Source organism: Equus caballus, chromosome 6 (genome assembly GCF_041296265.1).
Source record: "Equus caballus isolate H_3958 breed thoroughbred chromosome 6, TB-T2T, whole genome shotgun sequence".
Taxonomy (NCBI): domain Eukaryota; kingdom Metazoa; phylum Chordata; class Mammalia; order Perissodactyla; family Equidae; genus Equus; species Equus caballus.
This window is the reverse complement of record NC_091689.1, coordinates 43362487-43380439: the sequence shown is the minus strand read 5'-3', so window position 1 is coordinate 43380439 and position 17953 is coordinate 43362487. Positions and strand designations below refer to the sequence as shown.

Genomic DNA, 17953 nt, shown 5'->3' with positions numbered 1-17953 from the left:
ACCTTTGGCCACGATCTCTAGACCTGCTTCCTTCCCCCCACTGACATCCCCCTACCCCCCACCTCACCCCAACCTGCAGGAAGCCTGGGAAAAGCGACCTCTGCCCCCTCCACTTGTCCTGAATAGAAGAGAATTAGGAGAGGCAGCATGAGAATTCAATCCCATCCCAATGAAACCCCAGCCAACCATCCAGAACTGTCCCTCATTAATTCATTCAGCCACCTGTTCCTACATTTAACACTTCTTCAAAGCACTAGGAAGCCAGGGGCCCGGAAAGACATCAGCTTGAGCTGAGACCCTCCAGTGGGTTTCACACTGGTCCAAGACCCTCATTACAGCCATGACACCAGACTGGCCAGACAGCATCACAGGACCCGCTGCCCAGCTGGGAGATGTGACTCATTTCCCAAGCATGCCCTGGGGCTCTTGCGGCTGCATGCCGATCTCCGATCTCCGTGTGATGCCGTCCTCCATGTGTGGGTTTGAGCTGCCATCCTGCATTCCTACTTCTCCACTCGCCTGGTTCTCAGCCGGCCCCTTCATTTCTGTAAGGTCACAGTGCATGGGTCACTGCTTGTTTTCACAGCTATTTAAAATCCAGAGCCAAAGCTCAGCTGTGGTTGCCTCTCTGACCCCCTGCCCCGCACCCTGCATCCCAGACTCCCTCCTTCAGAGGCTGCAACCCTGGCCAGGCCGGGATGCATATCTCCAGGGCCCTGTCCCTCAGGTGCCTCCATAGTAGGGTGCTTCTCGGTTCCAAACAATGGTCCAGCTCCCTCTTGTGCTGCAGAAAGCAGAGCACCGCCAGGGACCTGGCACCCCCTGAGGTGTGTGAGAAATCAGAAGGCTCAGGCAGAGGGGCCCTGGGATGCCTGCTGGGGGTGGGGTGGGAGCTGGGGTGACTGAGCCAGAAAAAGTCATCAAGCTGTCCCTGGGGGTCCGCAGGGTCCCTGGCGCTGTGCCAGGCCAGTCAGAATGCCTGGAGCAATCACGGAGACGTTATTGTCTCTTATGCATGCCGGGCCCTGCGGTGACTGCCATTCAGGCCTCAGCCCGTGGAGTCCTCCCCACTGAACTACATAGCAGGGATAGGAACAAAAAGGGAGCATGGCCCCTCCCTCAGGGAGCCTGCGACTGGAGGGGACAGATTAACATGATGCCCACAAACACACAGAAGAGCCTCCTTGTGTTTCTGGGACCCAAGAACCAATGCCACCTCATAACCAATTTCCACAGTCCATATCGGGAAGGCTTTGACTGTGGGTAAATTAGACTCGGCAATGCCCACATCAGAAAGATCTTCTGGTCTGTGGAGGCCCAGAGAGGTGTAGCATCTTGTCCCAGGTCACACAGCTACTAAGTGGCAGAACTGGACTGTGACTTCCGGTGCACTGCCCCGGCTGCCTCTCGGTCACACCAGCTAATTACAGGGATGCTTGGGTTGGGGGTCCTGGGGGGAAGTAGGGATTCACGTTGGGACCAGTGGAGAATGAGCCCTGTGCTCTTTGCATTCAAAGCCAAAAGGGAAGCCGCGCTGGGGGAGAAGCCTGCGGAGAGCACGGTGGAGGTAAGTGGAGGCCTGGTTGCCCAGGTGAGTGGTTCGTCCCCGACTTGTCCTTCTTCTCACCGTCTCTGTTGTTTCTCTTCTCAGGTATTAATCAATGCCTCCCCAGCCCGACTCACCATTTTACCAATTTCAAGAGATACAATTAAAAGTTACTGCTAGCATGGGTATCACCGCTGTTCCAGCGCCTAATTAAGCCACAGTACTTTCTGCCCCTTCCCCAGCCGGGCTGCCCGCGCTGACCCTCCTGGCCGAGCTCACACCGTGGAGAGGACGCCCATGACACCTCCATGGCGAGCCCTCCCAATCCCGCAGTCCACTTCCCCAGCACACTGCCCACTGCAGCCCTCATACTTGCTGCCTCAGAGAACCCCACCCACTGCCCCGCATCCCCCGTCCTCCCGCGGAGGGAGCTTGGGCGCCTCCAGAGAATCACCCCTCATGTCCGGTCCCTGAGCAGTCAGACCCCTCTTGGAGAAGTTGGAGAGTGGGGGCACCTGGCGGGGGGCAGTTCTCCCTGGAGCAGCTGGTCCGTCTGGAAAGCTGGCATGGGGGAGGACCGTGTGCAGGAGAAATGAGGCAGAGTAGGGTCGGGGCTGTCTTGGGGTGTCCCCAGGGGGACAGCCGATGACTCTGAAGACTGTCCATGTTGGATGGAAGGCGATGCCGTCCCCAGGCCACACCGGGGCAAGGAGTGGCAGCAGCTGGTCCTTGCCAGACTCCCAAGTGTCCCCAGGTTGAGGGTTGTGCAGTTGCCCCTACAAGACTTGCTGGGCCCCATTCCTCCCCAACTGGCCCCCTGCACCCCAAGGAGCCCCACTCACTGCTTTCCTGCCAGGCCTCCAGGGACCGCTAGCTGCTCACACAGACACCCCCCTTCCCAACTTCCACTCCAAAACCCCACTTTGAGGTCTGAGGGAGGAGCCCTGCCCCCCAGCCTGGCTAAGCTCGGGGAAGCCCCATATCCCCCAGGGGAGCCCAGATTCTCTCTCTCTCCCGGCGGCCCCCACCCCTCACACACCTGTGTCTGGAGGAGGCACCCTTACCGGAGGAGCTTCCTGCCCCAGCAGCTGACAAGCCCCCAGGGTGGGTATTCCATCCCCTGCCCCCCCCCACCCCCCATCTTCCTGCAGCTGCCCATTCTCTAGCCTTGCAGATAAACACACGAAGTTACCAGCCCTCCGGGTTGGTCTCCCAACCCTGCCCGTGCCTCAGCCTGACGTGCTTAGGGAGGACAAGCAATCTGATGGCCCCGTCTCCCCTCCTACTCTGCCCAGAGGGCCATGTGGCTATCTGCAAGGCTGCCACCCTCAGCTAGTCCCAGGGCCCTGCCAGCTCTGCTCCCCTGCACAGAGGGCAGCCTCGCCGCCCCGGGCCCTCAGCTGGACCCTGAGCTCTCGGTCCTCTGCCCTCTCTCTGTCATTGCCTGGCCCAGCCAGCTCTGGCAGGTGCTTCTCCATCTTCTCTGAGCTGTTCTGACCTGCTGCTCACGTTCCACCCTCTCTCTGTCTCTCTCTCTCTCTCTCTGTCTCTCTCTTCTTTCATCAGCTGGGAGGTGAGAAGGGGGTGGGAACGAGAGAAGGGTTTGCTGTCACTTCCTGCTTTTCATGTATTGACCATTAAAGATAAAGTCTCCAGGCTGGGGTACGGAGGAGAGGGTGCAGACAGTGGAGGTGCAGGGTGAGGCCGGGAGCTGGGCTGCGTGGGGAGCAGCTGAGGAGGAAGAGAAGGAGGGCCCAGTGGCTCTGGACAGGGGCGGCCAAGTGTTTGCCTGGGGAGGGGCAGTGGTCAAGTCTAGTGGGCAAGAACAGAAGGGGATGAGCCTGCCCCCGCTGTCTCAGGCCACCTTTCTTCTGGAAGATAACTCAGAACACAAGCAGGTGGGGGAAGGAGCGGGTCCCCTCCAGCACGGTGGACAGAGGCCTTCTGCCCAACTAGGGACCAGAGGGCTCCCCAAGAGGGAGGCGGGCCTCAGCTGTGCCCTCTGCCTGCCCGGTGTCTTGGCAGGGCCGTGAGGGGTGCCGGGGCTCCTTCATGTGTTGGGGGAATCTCAGGCCTAGGAAATGCTGCTGAGTTGGAGGTTGAGATTGAAGAATGAAGCCCGCAGCTTGCTCAGCACGGCGGTGGGGCTTGTGACCACTGAAGGGGCAGACAGAACGCATGTGAAGAGCCTGTGGAGAGGGAAACAGCCCATCCAGAGTGCACAGACCCAGGAAGGGGGTGGTCCCTAAAGTCACACCTTTTGCCAATAAATAGGATTAGGATCTGTGGGTTAAGGCTCTGAGACAGCTTCCAGCTGGGCCATCCTGGCCTGTGCCTGGGGATAAGGTCCCCTCCCCTGCAGCCTCCATTTCCGGCCCTATGCTCTGAGCAGCGGGTCGTGGTCGCGGTGCCCACAAGCGGCAGGAAGCATCCTCAGAGGGCAGGGTCTCAGCCGCCCCCCAGAGGGCCCAGGCATTGGAGGGGATTGTGCTGTGTCCCATCTACAGGCTGGGGTGCTGGAGGGATGAGGAATTAAACCCCTAGCCTCCCACCCATTTCCTCCACCTTCCCTTGCTAGTGAGAAGAGGCCAGGCTAGTTCATAGTGACCTCCATGGTCTGGGGGAGGCGGCCACCTCCTCATGCCCCACCCAGGGGGTCCACACTAGAGTCATTTTGGGATACCCCTCCTGCAGCGGGACAAATTTAACCAGGACCCAGGTTGGGCCAGAAAGGCAGCTGGGGACCTGACTGGCCTTGGCTGTCTGGCTGCTCTCAAATGCGTGCTCATGGCCTTAGAGAGTCTGGGAGGATGGGGCAGGTCCAGATCACCCTGCAGAGGCCCCTGCCACTTTGGGGTTTGGGTGCCCTCATGATGTCAACGGTGATGACGAGCTACCCCTTTTAGAGAGCCGGCGGGAGGAGGGGGCTCGAGAGGCTCACAGATGCTTGGTTCTGTGTCTGTGTCTAGTCTCCCTTTGTCCTCGACACACCCCTGGGAGGCAGGGAGGGGGCAAAGGCTGTCACCCCTGCTTTTCAAGGTCAGAGTTGGTGGAGAGGGAGATGGGAAGCCGCCCAGCAGATCCCTGAATTCAGACTGCAGAGCTAGGCAGAGCCTTCGAGTCCATTGGTCCCACCGCCTGTCTCACGAATGAGGAGACTGAGGCTGCTCAGTGTCGGGGGCAGAACACAGTCTCCTGCTCCACCCAGGGTCAGCACTCCTGGCAGCCCGTTTTCCTCTGGGTGGAAAGATGGGGCGCAGGCAAAGTGAGGGCTGAGAACACCTGATGGGCACAGGAGCCGGGGCAGCCGGGAGGGAGGCTCAGGGCAGCCAGTCCTAGCAGCTGGGAAGTAGTCTTGTAACATTTCATGCTTCTCTGGCTGTTTCTAAACTAGGTGTCAATTCACAACAGGCTTCAAACGTCCCAGCACAGCTCCGGGCTGGGGGCCGAGAGGGGAGCGCCGGCGCCACCGCCAGACCTGCAGCCTAGCCCCTTGAGGGAGCAGCCCGTGCCGCCGCCGCCCACACCCCCGGGGACCCTGGTGCAGTGCCAGCAAATTGTCAAGGTCATTGTCCTGGACAAGCCCTGCTTGGCCCGCATGGAGCCCCTGCTGAGCCAGGCTCTCTCCTGCTATGCCTCGTCCTCCTCCGACTCCTGCAGCTCCACACCCCTGGGTGGCCCAGGCTCCCCCATCAAGGTCCACCAGCCTCCGCTGCCCCCGCCCCCGCCCCCCTACAACCACCCTCACCAGTTCTGCCCACCCGGCTCCCTGCTGCACCGGCGCCGGTACTCCAGCGGCTCCAGGAGCCTAGTGTAGACTCTGCCCACCACACTGCGGTCCCAGGAGGGCTGGCCGCCGGGCCTTGGGCTGCACCCAGCAGCCCCGATTGCCCTTTCGCTGCTCCCCTCGCCCTGGCACGCTGTGTTCCTGGTCACCAATCACCGTCATTTTGGAGCGAGAACCCCAATCCCTGGCACCTGGGTTTGCCTCGCCTGACCATGCTTCCCTTACTCAATCGAGCACCCCTCCCCCCAGATCTGGAGACACCACCTCACTCTCCCAGGGCCTCCACAGCCAGGCATGGCCAGGCCTCCCCTTCCTCCTGCCACCACTTGGACCTGGACTGGAGGAAACAGGAGCTGAGGGCCTAACCAGCTTCTGGGTCCTGAGTCTGTTAGGACTCAGGCTGGGTGGGCGAGCGTGAGGGGCAGGGTGGCCAGCACCCAAGCACTGGACAGTAGGTGGTCTGGTTCACCATCCCAGCACTAGGGACCACACTGGGTGGAGGAGGGTTGGCCCTGGATCGCTGGAGGGGCCAGGTTGGGGGAAGTTCTGAGAAGGGGCTTTCTCTGCTGCCGCTGGCCCCTCCCCGCAAGCCCGCGGTCTCAAGAGGCTGCTCCTCCATCCCCAGGGATGTCGGCTGTCCTGACCACATCCTCTGGCTCCTCCCAGGGCTTTCTCCTGCTTTCTCAGGAGCTGGGGCCCTGCCTGCCCAGGGCTGCCCAGACTCCAGGAAAGCTTCGAGAAGGGAGGAGGGAAACAGGGACCATTCTCAGCTCTCACTAGGTCAATTCAACAGGCCTGTGGAATCATGAGGCCATATGTCTGCAAAATGCACCTTTTAAAGAGTTTCTTAGTTCTCTAGCCCCAGATAATACCCAGCCAAGGCAAAGTGTGCACGGGGCATAAGAGTAAACACATGCACAGAACCAGGTTAATTTCTTCCATTGTCGATGCGAAAACCGGGCCAGGCAGTGATGTCCCCGGGGGCAAGTGCAGCCAGCAGAGGGGGTGTGCACCCGAGTCAGGGCTCCCTTGCAGTCTGCAGCTTCTGTAAGGGACTGGGATGCGGATGTGGGCTGGAGGACCAGGTGCTCCGGGGCGCTTGCATTTCCCCTGCTGCCATCCCAAACCAGCCCCCCATCCTTTAGATTCCCCACTCCTGCCCCTCCTGCAAGGTGCCAGCCCTACCGCCAGCATGGGTGGCCGAAAGAGCCCCTACACCCTCAAAAGTGCAAAGGAGAGCAAAGCAGGCTTGCTGACCTCAGGGTCAAGCAGAATCAGAGAGCCAACCTTTATGGGCCCTGTGGAGCTTGGCAGCCTAGCCTCCAAGACCTCAGGGGTTGTGCCATGGCTGCCCAAACATGGCCCTTTCAGGAGGTGTCCGTCCCAAGCCAGGCTGGCCTCTCCGATCCCGTGCCAACGGCTCACTGCTGTCCTTCGCTAAGATCCCCTCACACTTGGAGCCCGTTATCAAAGTGTTCCAAGAGACGGAAGAGAATATTGGCCAGGTCTAAAGTGAATTCGCTGTCCCTGCCCTGCCCCACCCCAGCTGCAGTTCCCGGGGCTGGAAGGCACAGATTCCTCCCCCGCTCTCAGAGGTTCCAGGTGGCCTAGTTTTATGTGTACGTGTGTGGTCACCAGGTGTCATTATGATGTCACTCAGCAAGTTTATTTCCGGCCCTGTCTTTGTCAGCCCAGTTTCCGTAACTCGTGACCAGTTTGCCGTCTCCTCCCACTGTGGCTCCCAGCAGATCTGCTCTCCCCTCCTTGTTGCCCTGGCCCCTCTCCCGTGCCTTTTCTGGAACAGAGTCCAGTCCAATCAGAGCCTTTCGGAACGGAGTGGCTGACAGATGGGGTGCACGAATCCAGACACGACTGACACCCTTGGCCAGGGCAGTAGGTGTCAGGGACTCAGGAGGCACCGGGGCTGTGAGGATGCAGTGGATGATCTTGAATGAGGGGGCTGCAAATAGACTGGGAGTTACGGCTGGGCGGCGGGGAGTGAGTTATGGAGGAAGAGGAGTTATGAGGTGCCTAAATATGTTTATGAGGTGGGGACCACAAGTGCCAGGGGCTGCCGAGGAAGGGGCACAGTGCCCACCGTGCTCACATAGTGCTTCCAGTTGACCAAGTACCCTCCTCCCAGCTGATGGGCAGCTCTGGCCCCTCCCCCCACCTCTGCTGAAGCCCCAACTTTCCAGGCAGGACCCACAGAGGTCTTAGGGCTGGCAGGTGCATGAAGCCTGTCTCTTTCTGAGGCCCTGGATACTCAGGCATCTCACTGTCCTTCTCCAGGTAGGGGCTTACCCCTGGCTGCTGTGGTGGCTGCCCTGGGCCCCACTGGCAGCACTGGGAGTCCCAGCCTAGGAAGCAGACAACCCTGGGGTCAGCAGCACATGGAGCTGGTCCTGAGCTGTGAGGGGCTTTTAATTCCTGAAGGCCAGGGCAGGTGTAGCTGGCCCTCCTCACTGTCAGGGAAGCCAGAGTTCCCAGCATCTGTAACCTCCCTCCCCGATCAGTCACCAGGCTAAGGTTGGGACCCAACTGTCCCAGTCCCCAGAGCCCAGCACCAAGAAACCTGGAGCGAGCCTCCTGCCGCTCCCCATGCAGGGCCTTGTCAGGCCCCCAGCCCTCCCAGAGGGCCCAGCTGGAGAGGCTCTTGGGCCCTCCTGGTCGCCCAAGGCCGTGGGGCAGTGGAGTGCTGACTGAACTCCGGGACACAGACTGCTGGGTACATGCCCAGTGACCCCAACATGGCCCTGCTCTGTCAACTCTCTAGGCCTTACTTTGGGGGACCTGGGCCCCTCTCTCAATTTTATCCATTTGGCCCCAACTCCAGAATCAGAAGTGGGAGACAAAACTGGCTTTCCCACCCACTTTTGGGCAAGTCATACCTTCAGACCTGGAGCAAGGTCCTGCCCTGGCAGCTTGACCTGGAAGCCCGCCTGCCTGTGTCCAAAGGCACACACTTATCAGCCCCAGGCCCTTGACCCCCACCCCTGTCCCTCCACAGCCTGCAGAATGTCTCTGTGCCCAGTAGGCTTCCTGATGACCATCTGTCCGTCCGTCCCTGTGTCCTGCTGTCCTCACCTCCTTGCTGCTCTCCCTCTTCCCTGCATACACCCTTCACCCCATGGGAGAGAAACCTCTCTAGGGAAAGGCAGGGTGGCTGCACCCAGCAGCTAATCCAAATGGCAAATATTTTGTAACAAAATAGCCCAGAGGTATTTTATCTGTTTAATTCATAGAGTTTTAGAGATTATATTGAAATATGTCACTTGAGCAAACTGTGTCGGTTCTGTTTCTTTTGTTCTCCAAGAGGGAGGGCCCACCTTAGATCAGAGCATCTAACTGCAAGAGTCCGAGGCACGAGGACATTCTGACGCCCTCACCCTGGGGTCTCTGCGGGGCCGCCAGCCTCCAGGCTGCTCTCCTTGGCTGTAGTGGCGTCATCCCGTCGCCAGGGTGACGTACTTCCGAGGGTGATGTACTTCCGAGCCTCGATGTGACAGGATTAGGAAGCCCCGTCTTAAATACGTGACACATGGGTGTGGGGAGTCACCTGACAGGTGGGCACTAGGTCAGAGCTGGGGATAGAGGGCCAGGAATGTGATCCCCGCCAACACACGCACACATGCACACACATACACTCACATTCAGCCTTTAGCCAGTTGGTGAGACAGCAGGTCTCAGTGGAGACCAGGGGCAGCTTTGGAGGGAGGAAGCGCCACACCTGCCTGTGAGCATCCCGGCAGAGTGAGATGGCGGCTGGGACCCCGTCTGCACAGCTTGGCTTTCTGCAGTGGAGAGCAGGGGTATGTTGGAGGGTCAGGTCCCACTGACCGTGTTTCATCATCAGCCTCAGCTGATTTTCACCAGACATCAGCTCCTGAAGCCTGACTTTCCAATCGTGTGGTCTGGTTTGCCAAGCCCCGGGGTGTACTCTTCCTGAAATGGAGGGCACGGCAGACTCCAGTGAAAGGATTGGGGGCACATTGTCAGGAAAAGTGCCTGGAGCCATAGAGTGCAATGGAGCAAACATTTATCGAGCCCCACAGGGTGCCAGGTCCCCTGCTGGGAGCAGGAAGAGATGCCAAGATTCTGCAGAGAGATAAGGTGACAGCCAAGTGGCTGTAACGCAGGAGAGAAGACTGTAATCAAGGCTGAAGAGAGACTCCAGGCGCTTGGGCGAGCGAGCATCCACAGCCGCGTGCAGTGCTCGGATCAGGCTCCAGGACGGGCTGGACGCAGGGGGATTTCTCCTGGGAGGGGAGGGAGGAGAGAGTGAAGCTGAGGCATCAGAGGGGCTGCACCATGGGAGAAAAGCAACCGGGCGGGACGGCTGGTCCAGGGACACCTGCAAAGAGGGCATCCAGCTCTCCTGGTGCCCGGAACTCTGAGCACCCAGAAACCCAGACAGCTCCCCAGGCTGGGCGCCATTATCCCCTGTTGAAGTGAAAAGGAACATGACCTCACCCTCCTTTCAGGGAGTGGGAAATTCCAGAAGCCTGGGACCAGCTGTGACCTGTCCCACCCTGGGAACTCTCTGGCCCAAGAAGCTGAGGACTGGTCCCTTGAGAGCATCCTGAGGAGACCCAGTTCAGCCTGGCATGGGAGAGTGCCTAGGGCCAAAGGGCCTGCTGCTGTCTGTCCAGGGATGTGGGGCGGTGTCGCCATTCTCCAAGTCTTCTGGCCCTGAGCTCGTCTACAAGGACTGGCCGTCCCTCTTTTGAGAGAGGAAGATCATCCTATTCTGACAGAGCCCCTCGTGTTCCAGGCCCCTCTGAGTCCATCTGCCATGGGGATGGACAGCTGTGGTCAGTGCGTCTCCCTGGTCATGACCCTCTAGCTGAGGAAACTTAAACCCATCGTCCATAGGCTTGGAATGTTCCCACTAAGGGGTCCCGGGATTTGCGGGTTTCCAGCTGAGAGCAATGGGCCAGAACAAGGTGCAGTGCTGGGAATCTGGGAAAATCCAACAATAAGCTTATAAACACCTGGCACCTGGAGCTGGTCTCGGTGTGGGGGATACACAGTGACAGGGAAGCAAAGTGCCTGCGCTCGAGGAGTTCACAATGGCGGCGCCATCCAAGGTAAACCAATGGACTGACTGTGTTCACCTTGCGGATGGTGGTACAAGACATGAGGGAGGAGCTCCTTTAGAGCATTCAGGGAAGCTGCCCACAGAGGCAAATTCCACAAGCTCCCGGTCAGGGCTGAGGGTGGGTGAGCAGTTCAGAGACCACCTCTACCGGGCGGAATGACCACGGCTTTTAGAAGCAGAAACTTGGGACAGTCAGACAGCCAAAGGCCCATTTCCTGATGTAGGAATTTACTTACATGAAAATTCTTACTAAGTCTTACTTAAACACATTTAAAAACAACCTTTACTGAAGAAATCATAAAACTGGGCTTCTCCTAGAAAGCCCAGGACAAATAGTCACCGTACGGCAAGGAAGTGGAGCGAAAGCAGGCAGTCAGGCGGCTCCAGAAGGCAGGGCGGGTGGCTGCAGAGGAGGACACAGGCCGCCATGCAGACCCCAGAAGAGAAACAGGGCGGGCAGGAGCCGATGCCCAACATGGGCCACCAATGTCCAGGGCAGCTCCTGACGCGGAGGGGCCGGCTCCCGGCAGCCTGCGGCCTGGCTCTGTCCACCTCCTCCTCGCACCCCAATCCAAGCCAACTCGAGTTTGCCATTTAAAATAACAAGGGTATGGACTCCATGGCCTGGTACCACCTGGCCCGCGCACTGACGACCTTTCCCCTCAGAGTGAACTACACAGGCCAGTACGGTTGAGCCCTCCCACAGCAGGGCTGGCGGAACACCGCAGCGGGCCCTGGCATGCCTCCCCCCACACACACACCCCAAGCCTTGACAGACGTGGCTCAGGGATCACTGCTTCCAGAAGTCACCATCCATCAACGTCCGTCCACACCCTGGATGAAATGCACTTGCCCCCCGGCCCACGGCATCCTCGTTGAAGGAAGGCACTGCAGAGGGAGCAGGAGGCACAGGTCCGGCTGTGGGCTGCGAGATGCTGGGCCTGGGACAAGGGTCCCGTGAGGAGCTGCGGCAGGGCTGCTCACGTGCACGCTGCGGCCCTGCGACTGCTGGTCAAACAGCTCAGGGGGGGGACACCCACTCTGGTCCTTAGCTCACCAGCGCTTGTCCCTCCCATGCTCAGGCTACTTTCTCATAGGACCCCACACGACTCAGGCAACCTGTCACCTCCCTGTCCAGTGAGCCCCTCACTTGCTCTACTTGCCTCTCACCAACTCCCTCTCCTCTGACAAGGTAGCAGCCGGCTGGGGTCACAGATGCAGATAGCGAGTGCCAGGGAAGAAGGCATTCAGAAGAGCTCTCTATCCAAGAGCAAAGCATGGCCTGGAGAGGCTGCTACCTGGCCCTGCTGGTCTTGGGAGAGACCCTTCACAGGCAGGGCGAGGTGTGCCCTCCAGGAGACGGTGAGGCCCAGCCAGAGCCCAGTGGCCTGGAGTCACAGGCTGAGTTCTTGTCTGCCGCCTTTGCTTCCCAGGAAGGCAGCCAGGCCAAGGACAGGCCCCATGCCCTGGCTGGGAGTCAGAACTGGTCCTACCCGGAAAATTCCACTCTGAAAGAGCTGGAGGATGAGGAACTGAAACTCTTTCCTCATCCCCTCCTCCCATCCCCCTGCAGGTCTGGGTGGCTTCTTTCCCTGGGGAACCAGGCGCCGTCACCGCAGGAGCCAGGCCCTAGCACCTCAGTGCTTCCTGCTCCCATGACCCTAAGGAACCTCAAGGCAGGCTCTGGAAAAACTGTGGGAACCAGCCGCAGGAAGGCAGGAGACCACCAGGCAAGCCGGCTCGTGTTCCCACATTCCCCACTTCCCTGGACAGACCTGCCGCCCCTTCCCCCCAGGAGCCCCCAGTCCTCTTTCCTTCCAAGACATCTGGGCCAGGAAGTAGCCTCCCCACCCCCCGGGGCAGCAGAAGGCAGGCGTGGGGGAGCCTTGTCCACCATCACAAGGAATCACAGAGTCCCCAGTGCCGGACCTGGCAGCAGACAGGTTAGTCAGTCCACCTGCTTCCTGCTACGGATGAGGGGACTATTTAAGAAGTTAAAGAATAAAAGAACAAGAGAATAATCCCACAGTAAGTAGAAGGAAGGCAATAATAAGACAAAAGCAGAAGTAATGAAATATAAAATATATATACAACAGAAAGGATTAACAAAGCCAAAAGTTATCTCTAGGAAATGACTAATAAAATTGACAAACCTCTGATAAGACTGACGGTGAAAAAGAGCATCACACAGGTACCAACTCGAGGGCCACAGCCACCAACACTGCAGAGGCGCCAAACAGAGACAATACCACAAATAAACTATCAATAAACCACAAACTTCACGGCAATAAGTTTGAAAACCTTCACAGGATAAACACTATCCAAAAAAATATCTTACTAAAACTCTCTCAAGAGAAAATAGAAAACTTGAGCTGTATAAACATTGAAGAAATTTGAGTATGTGGTTAAAAATCTATCCACCACCTCTACTCCCCAAAAAAGCAACCCCGGGCCAGATGATTTTACAAAATGCTCTGACACACAGACAGAACAGGTCGTTCCAATCTCTTATTGACTCTTTCAGAGAAGACAAAAAGAAAGAAAATCTCCAAATGCCTTTTTACGAATCTAGTGTAAAGCTAAAAACAAAAAATAAACCAAACAAGGACAATGTAACAAATGAAAACACCAGGCCACTCTTGCTTATGAGCATAAATACAAAATTCTAAACAAAATATTAAGAAACTGAATCTAGCATTGAATAACAGAAATAAAAAAAGATACACCAGGACCAAGTTAGTTTGTACTAGGAATTTTAAAAGATAGTTAAATATTAGAAAATCTGTTAATATAATTCACCACGTGAACAGATTAAAGGAGAAAAACAATATGGCCATCTCAATAGATGCAGAAAAAGCAATCAATAAAATGCAACAGTTACTCTTTTTTTACTGAGATATAGTTGACATAAAACATTGTATTAGTTTCAGGTGTACAATATAATGATTTGATATTTGTATATATTGCAAAATGATCACCACAATAAGTCTAGTTAATATCCCATCAAGACTTATTCTTGATTTTAAAAAACCAGCAACCTTGGGACAGAAGCAAGCGTCATAGTCCTCTAAAGGGCACCCGTCAAAGCCCCAGCTCAAGGCTGCGCTTCAGAGCAAAGGTGAGCGCTCCCGCCACACGAGGACGAACGGAGGACCACCACCACTTCCAGTCACCCAGTGAAGGAAGACGAGACGAAAAGTGAAAGAAATGATAATCGGGGAAATAAAACTGTCATTATTTCGAACAGTCTGATTATCTCTGTGAAAAGCCCTAAAGAATCAAGAGGAAACAACCTGAGAATTACTACAAAGGAAAAATTTGTGGCCGGTTAAGAGCCGTTCCTCCTATGCTCCCCCCACCCCCCCGCCTATTCTGGCCACTCTGTCCTTGTCCCCATCTCCTCCTGGGACCCTCCTCTCAGCAACACGCCCAGACTCCAGCCACACTCGCCAGGACCAGCTTGGCAGGGGCAGCGTGGCCACCCTCACTCCCTCCGCAGGCTGGACTCTGAGCGCAGCTGAGCAGTCTCGCTGGAAAGGCCTTGTCCTCTGCTGGCAACGGCGTCACTGGCGTGGAACGTGGGGTTTCTGGCCTCAGGGACAGGGCCCTTCCCATCCCACCTCAGCTGCCCTCAGGGCGTTGGTGAGGGGGTGTGGGCGGAGAAAGCCTCAGAATGATCGTGTCTGGAGTTTTGGCTAAATCCTGGCTACAGCAGTGGGGTTGGGTACTGACTCTGTGGATGGACCCAAGGCATCGAGGGCTCTCCTCTCTCTGTCTGCATCACCTGGCAATTCTGCACTTGCCTCCCCGACCCATTGCGAGATGTCCTGACTGTGCCAGTCGTCAGACAGGAAGCAGAGTGCCCGAATGCACGGCACCAGGGCCCAGGGCTCTAGCCTGTCTCAGCCCCATGTGACCTGCCAGGCTTGGCCCTCATCAGTCCTCAGCCGTCCTCCCCAGGCCTCTCTGTATTGACGGGTGGTTAACAGGCTTTTCATCCCTGTCAGATCCAATCGGCCCTTGTTACGTCCCTGAGCAGCTAAACCTGCAGGGCAGCCACGCACACTGGGTCATCAGGGAGCGGGCACATGAGGACTAGGGTGGAGGGAGAGAGGCAGGGAGACGAGGGGAAGGGTCCGGGAGGGCTCTGGAAGGGTCAGAAGTGGTGAGCATGTGGGAGAAATGCAAGGGGCTCAGACAGGAAGAACACCAGCGAGGTCTCCTTCCCAGAGCGCTGAGGGGCACCTCTGATGAGGGCCACATCTGACCCTCAAAGAGGACGACTCTTGTACTCAGGAAAGCAAGGGGCCCATTAGTTACCTACTGCTGCTTAACAAATCACTCCAAAACTCAGCAGCTTAAAACAACACAAACGTACTACCTCTCACTGCGGGTCAGGAATTCAGGGCCCCTCATAAGGTTGCAGCCAGTGTCAGCCAGGCCTGCAGCCATCCAAAGGCTTGACCAGGGCTGGCGGATCCACTTCCACAGTGGCTCATTCACCTGGCTAACAAGCTGGTGATGGCTCCTGGCCAGAGGCCTCAGCTCCCTCCACGTGGGCCTCTCAGCCAGGCCGCTTGAGTGTCCACATAGCACGGCGAGTGGCTTCCCCAAGAGCAAGTGGTCCCAGAGATCAAAGTGGGAGCCACAGTGCCTTCGATGACCCAGCAACAGAAGTCACTCACCATCATCCCAACACACACTCTGTGGACCAAGGGTGTGAACACAGGAGGTGAGGACCCCTGGGGGCCATCTTCAGGCCAGCCACCACAGGCCTAAGGGGAAAAGGAGGTAGGAGTTGGGCAGAAAGGGTTACCCAGGGAGCTCCTCCTATGCCCTGGCTATACTAGGACAAGATGCCAGCCTTTCCTGCAAGCCGACTCTAGCCCCACAAACTCCAGGCTCCATCCTCCCGAATCCCAGTCCCCCAGGCCTCCTAGTCTCTGTCCCTCTCGCCCCAACATGATTCCGTTCCCTCCTCCTGCCCCAAATCCATTCCCATAACCCTGTCCCCTCCCCTCAGCAGCCAAGGGCTTACAAGGCTGACAGGCTGGGCAGCTTACATTCTCTCTCTCTCTGACCAGGGTGGGAGGAGTTCTGACCTGAGGACCCAGAGCCTGCATCCCTGGGCAGTACTGGGACAGAACGAAAGGGCCCAGCTGATGCTTCCTGTCTGTGGGGGCAGCAGAGACAGCAGACCCTGACCAGAAGTTAGGTGTCTGCCGCAGGGTGGGCTGGACTTGGAGGGCGGTTTGGAAGGTCAGCTGGAGGTGGCACCCAGGTGATTCCCGGAGGCCCCAAACCAGAGCCAGGCCCTGTCTTAAGGGGGCCTGCACAGACCGGGTTTGGGAAGCTGCAGAAGTGGGATGCCCCGGTAGTTAAGACAGCCCTTCCGACCTAACACACACAGACCACCACCTTGCCCACCGTCAGGCCACTCATCAGGGGGCGGGGGCTCCAACCTCAGCAGAGTTGAAGGCCCTCTTCAGCTCCTAGAACTCTCCCAGCCTGGGGGCAGGGGGTGGAGGGCACTGAGCATACCTTAGCCCACTCCTCAGCTCCTGCAAGCGTAACCCACACCTTGGACCCCGCAAGGGGCTCTCAGATGAGACAGGAGGGGGAGAGTCCAAGCCAGGCCAGCACCAAGGCCCAGCCTTGTCAAAGGGGACACAGGGGAGAACCAAGGTGAGTGGCTGGGGACAGCAAACCCCAAGACACCAGCAGCCTTGGAGAGCCAGCGCCTGAGGAAGCCCAGCCTAGGGAGCAGGGGGGACTCCCAGGGGTAGCTTGGGGTGCCAAGAAAGGGGGGACAGGCTTAGCCTCACAGAGTGGAGGAGTGCCACAGTAAGATAAAAATGCTTTTGCCTACAGAAGCGATCCCAAACACCAGAAAATCCAACTGAGTTCTTTTTGGCTTTGGAGTCCCCTCCGCCACGGAGGGCTGCTGTGGCCTGACACCTTGGTCTAGCTTTGAAATTAAACTTAGCCACCACCCTTCTTTGGGAAAGGGAAGAGCCTGGGTGGGAGGGTCACTGATCCAGGATTAACAGCATCAGAGGGTCTACAGAATGGGAAGTCCACACATGAACAAGACAGAGTTGGTGGCCGTCCTGCGACTACCCCCTTCTGAGACATTGGGACTCCTGAGACCACTGGCCTTTGGTTTCCCCCTCCCGCTCAAGCAAGGGTTCTGGTTCCCTCTCTTGCCCAAAGGTTCTCAGTTCTTCCCCCAGAGCACAGCTTTATGAATTCAAATGCCTTCAAACATGAATGCGTAAAAAGTTCAGGTGTGAGTAATAGGGAGTGGTGGAGCCTGTGTTAAACTGGAAAATGCCTAAAGTCATTCACTTAAAAATTTTTTTTAAATATCACACTGGCCAAACAAATCATAGCTGCCAGCCGAGGCCTCTGGCCACCAGTTTGAAACTCCGACAGTCTAGGAGATGAGACGAAAATGGATCCCAAGCTTAACTCCACCCCTGCTCTTTGCGCGCGCACCCACACACACACAGCTGTATTAGTACCTGGGCACTTTAAAGAGTCAAACTGTTGCTCCTTGCCCATGTTGTGGACCCAGTGTGAGTGGGTTCCCAGGAGCTGTGAGTTGGCTGGAAGTCCCTTTCCCTGACACCCTGTTTCCTCCAGCCTCAGCCCGCCCCATCCAGATCCCTTTGGACCCGCGGGCCATAGAGGCTCTACCCTGAGCGCTGGGGCTGGAGGGAGGAACGCCCGCAGACACGCTGCCCGCCGCCGCAGTCCCCGAGCCGAGCCGAGCCCCTCCTCCACGCGCTGTGGGTTTGAAGCCGGGGGAGCCGCGGCAGCTGAGTCCCGGCGGACTACGTGGGTCGGAGGACAACGGGAGAGGGCAATGCGTGTCCGCAGAGGCAGAGAGACTGCGAGATTCAGCACTCAGGGCGCGCAGAGCGCGGGCGCCCCACCCACCTGCGGAACTGCGCAAACGCCTGCGACGAGCTGAAAGCGCCAGGCCCCACGCAGGCGCACTCGGGGGAGGCGGCGGGGAGCCGAGAGCCTGCCTCGCCTGGGCCCGTGTCTCCAGCCAGCTGGGCTGCCCCAAAGCTGGCCGACTCTCTTGGGGAGCCCCCGGGGCAATGGGGAGAAGGCTGTGGGAAGCATTTGGCTTCCAGGGAAGGGAAGGAGAGCCGCGCAGCCTGTCCCTCCATCGCGAGGGCGGGGGGAGGGCGCTGTCCTGCTTGTGAAGGCTGCTCGGGAGGTCGGAGGCGGCACTGCTCCTGCCTCCCACCAGGCGGCAGCAGAGAGCACCATGCCTGGCCCGCGCCTCCTTCGGACAGGTTCCCTGGTCTCACAAATGAGAGCAATCTGGCTGAGGCAGTTTCTCTCCATCCCTCTCTCCATCCCCTTCTCCGGTGCCTCCTTCTTTCCCCACTAACTAGTCTAAGAAGGGTGAGCACAGGTGCACGGAGCGGTCCAGAGGAAGGCAGAACGGGACTGCCAGAACCCAGGAGTCTGGACATCTGCTTGTGGCCAGTGTGCCAACGAA

General features: G+C 57.9%; 1 protein-coding gene and 1 long non-coding RNA gene across 8 annotated transcripts in view; one reads left to right on the top strand and one right to left on the bottom strand.

Annotated features, from left to right (window-relative positions):
• IQSEC3 (IQ motif and Sec7 domain ArfGEF 3) overlaps positions 1-8617 on the top strand; it is a 110047-nt gene extending 101430 nt beyond the window's left edge. For 2 of the 7 annotated variants that reach the window (XR_011439915.1, XR_011439918.1), the window contains 3 exons: positions 1518-1567; positions 1652-2650; positions 4941-8617. Coding sequence is in view for 3 of the 7 variants with exons in the window: in XM_023642969.2 (XP_023498737.2) it covers positions 1518-1567; positions 4941-5363 (473 nt within the window). In the remaining 4 variants the exon portion in view is untranslated. The remainder of the gene's footprint in view (positions 1-1517; positions 1568-1651; positions 2651-4940) is intronic. The other 5 variants (XM_023642969.2, XM_070270846.1, XR_011439916.1 and 2 more) reach the window with 4 other exon arrangements.
• LOC138924756 (uncharacterized) lies at positions 8554-17378 on the bottom strand. The gene is made up of 2 exons (XR_011439924.1): positions 16959-17378; positions 8554-9592 (listed from the first exon to the last, which is right to left on the bottom strand). It is a non-coding gene; the product is annotated as an uncharacterized lncRNA (long non-coding RNA).
• Positions 17379-17953: the final 575 nt, after the last annotated feature.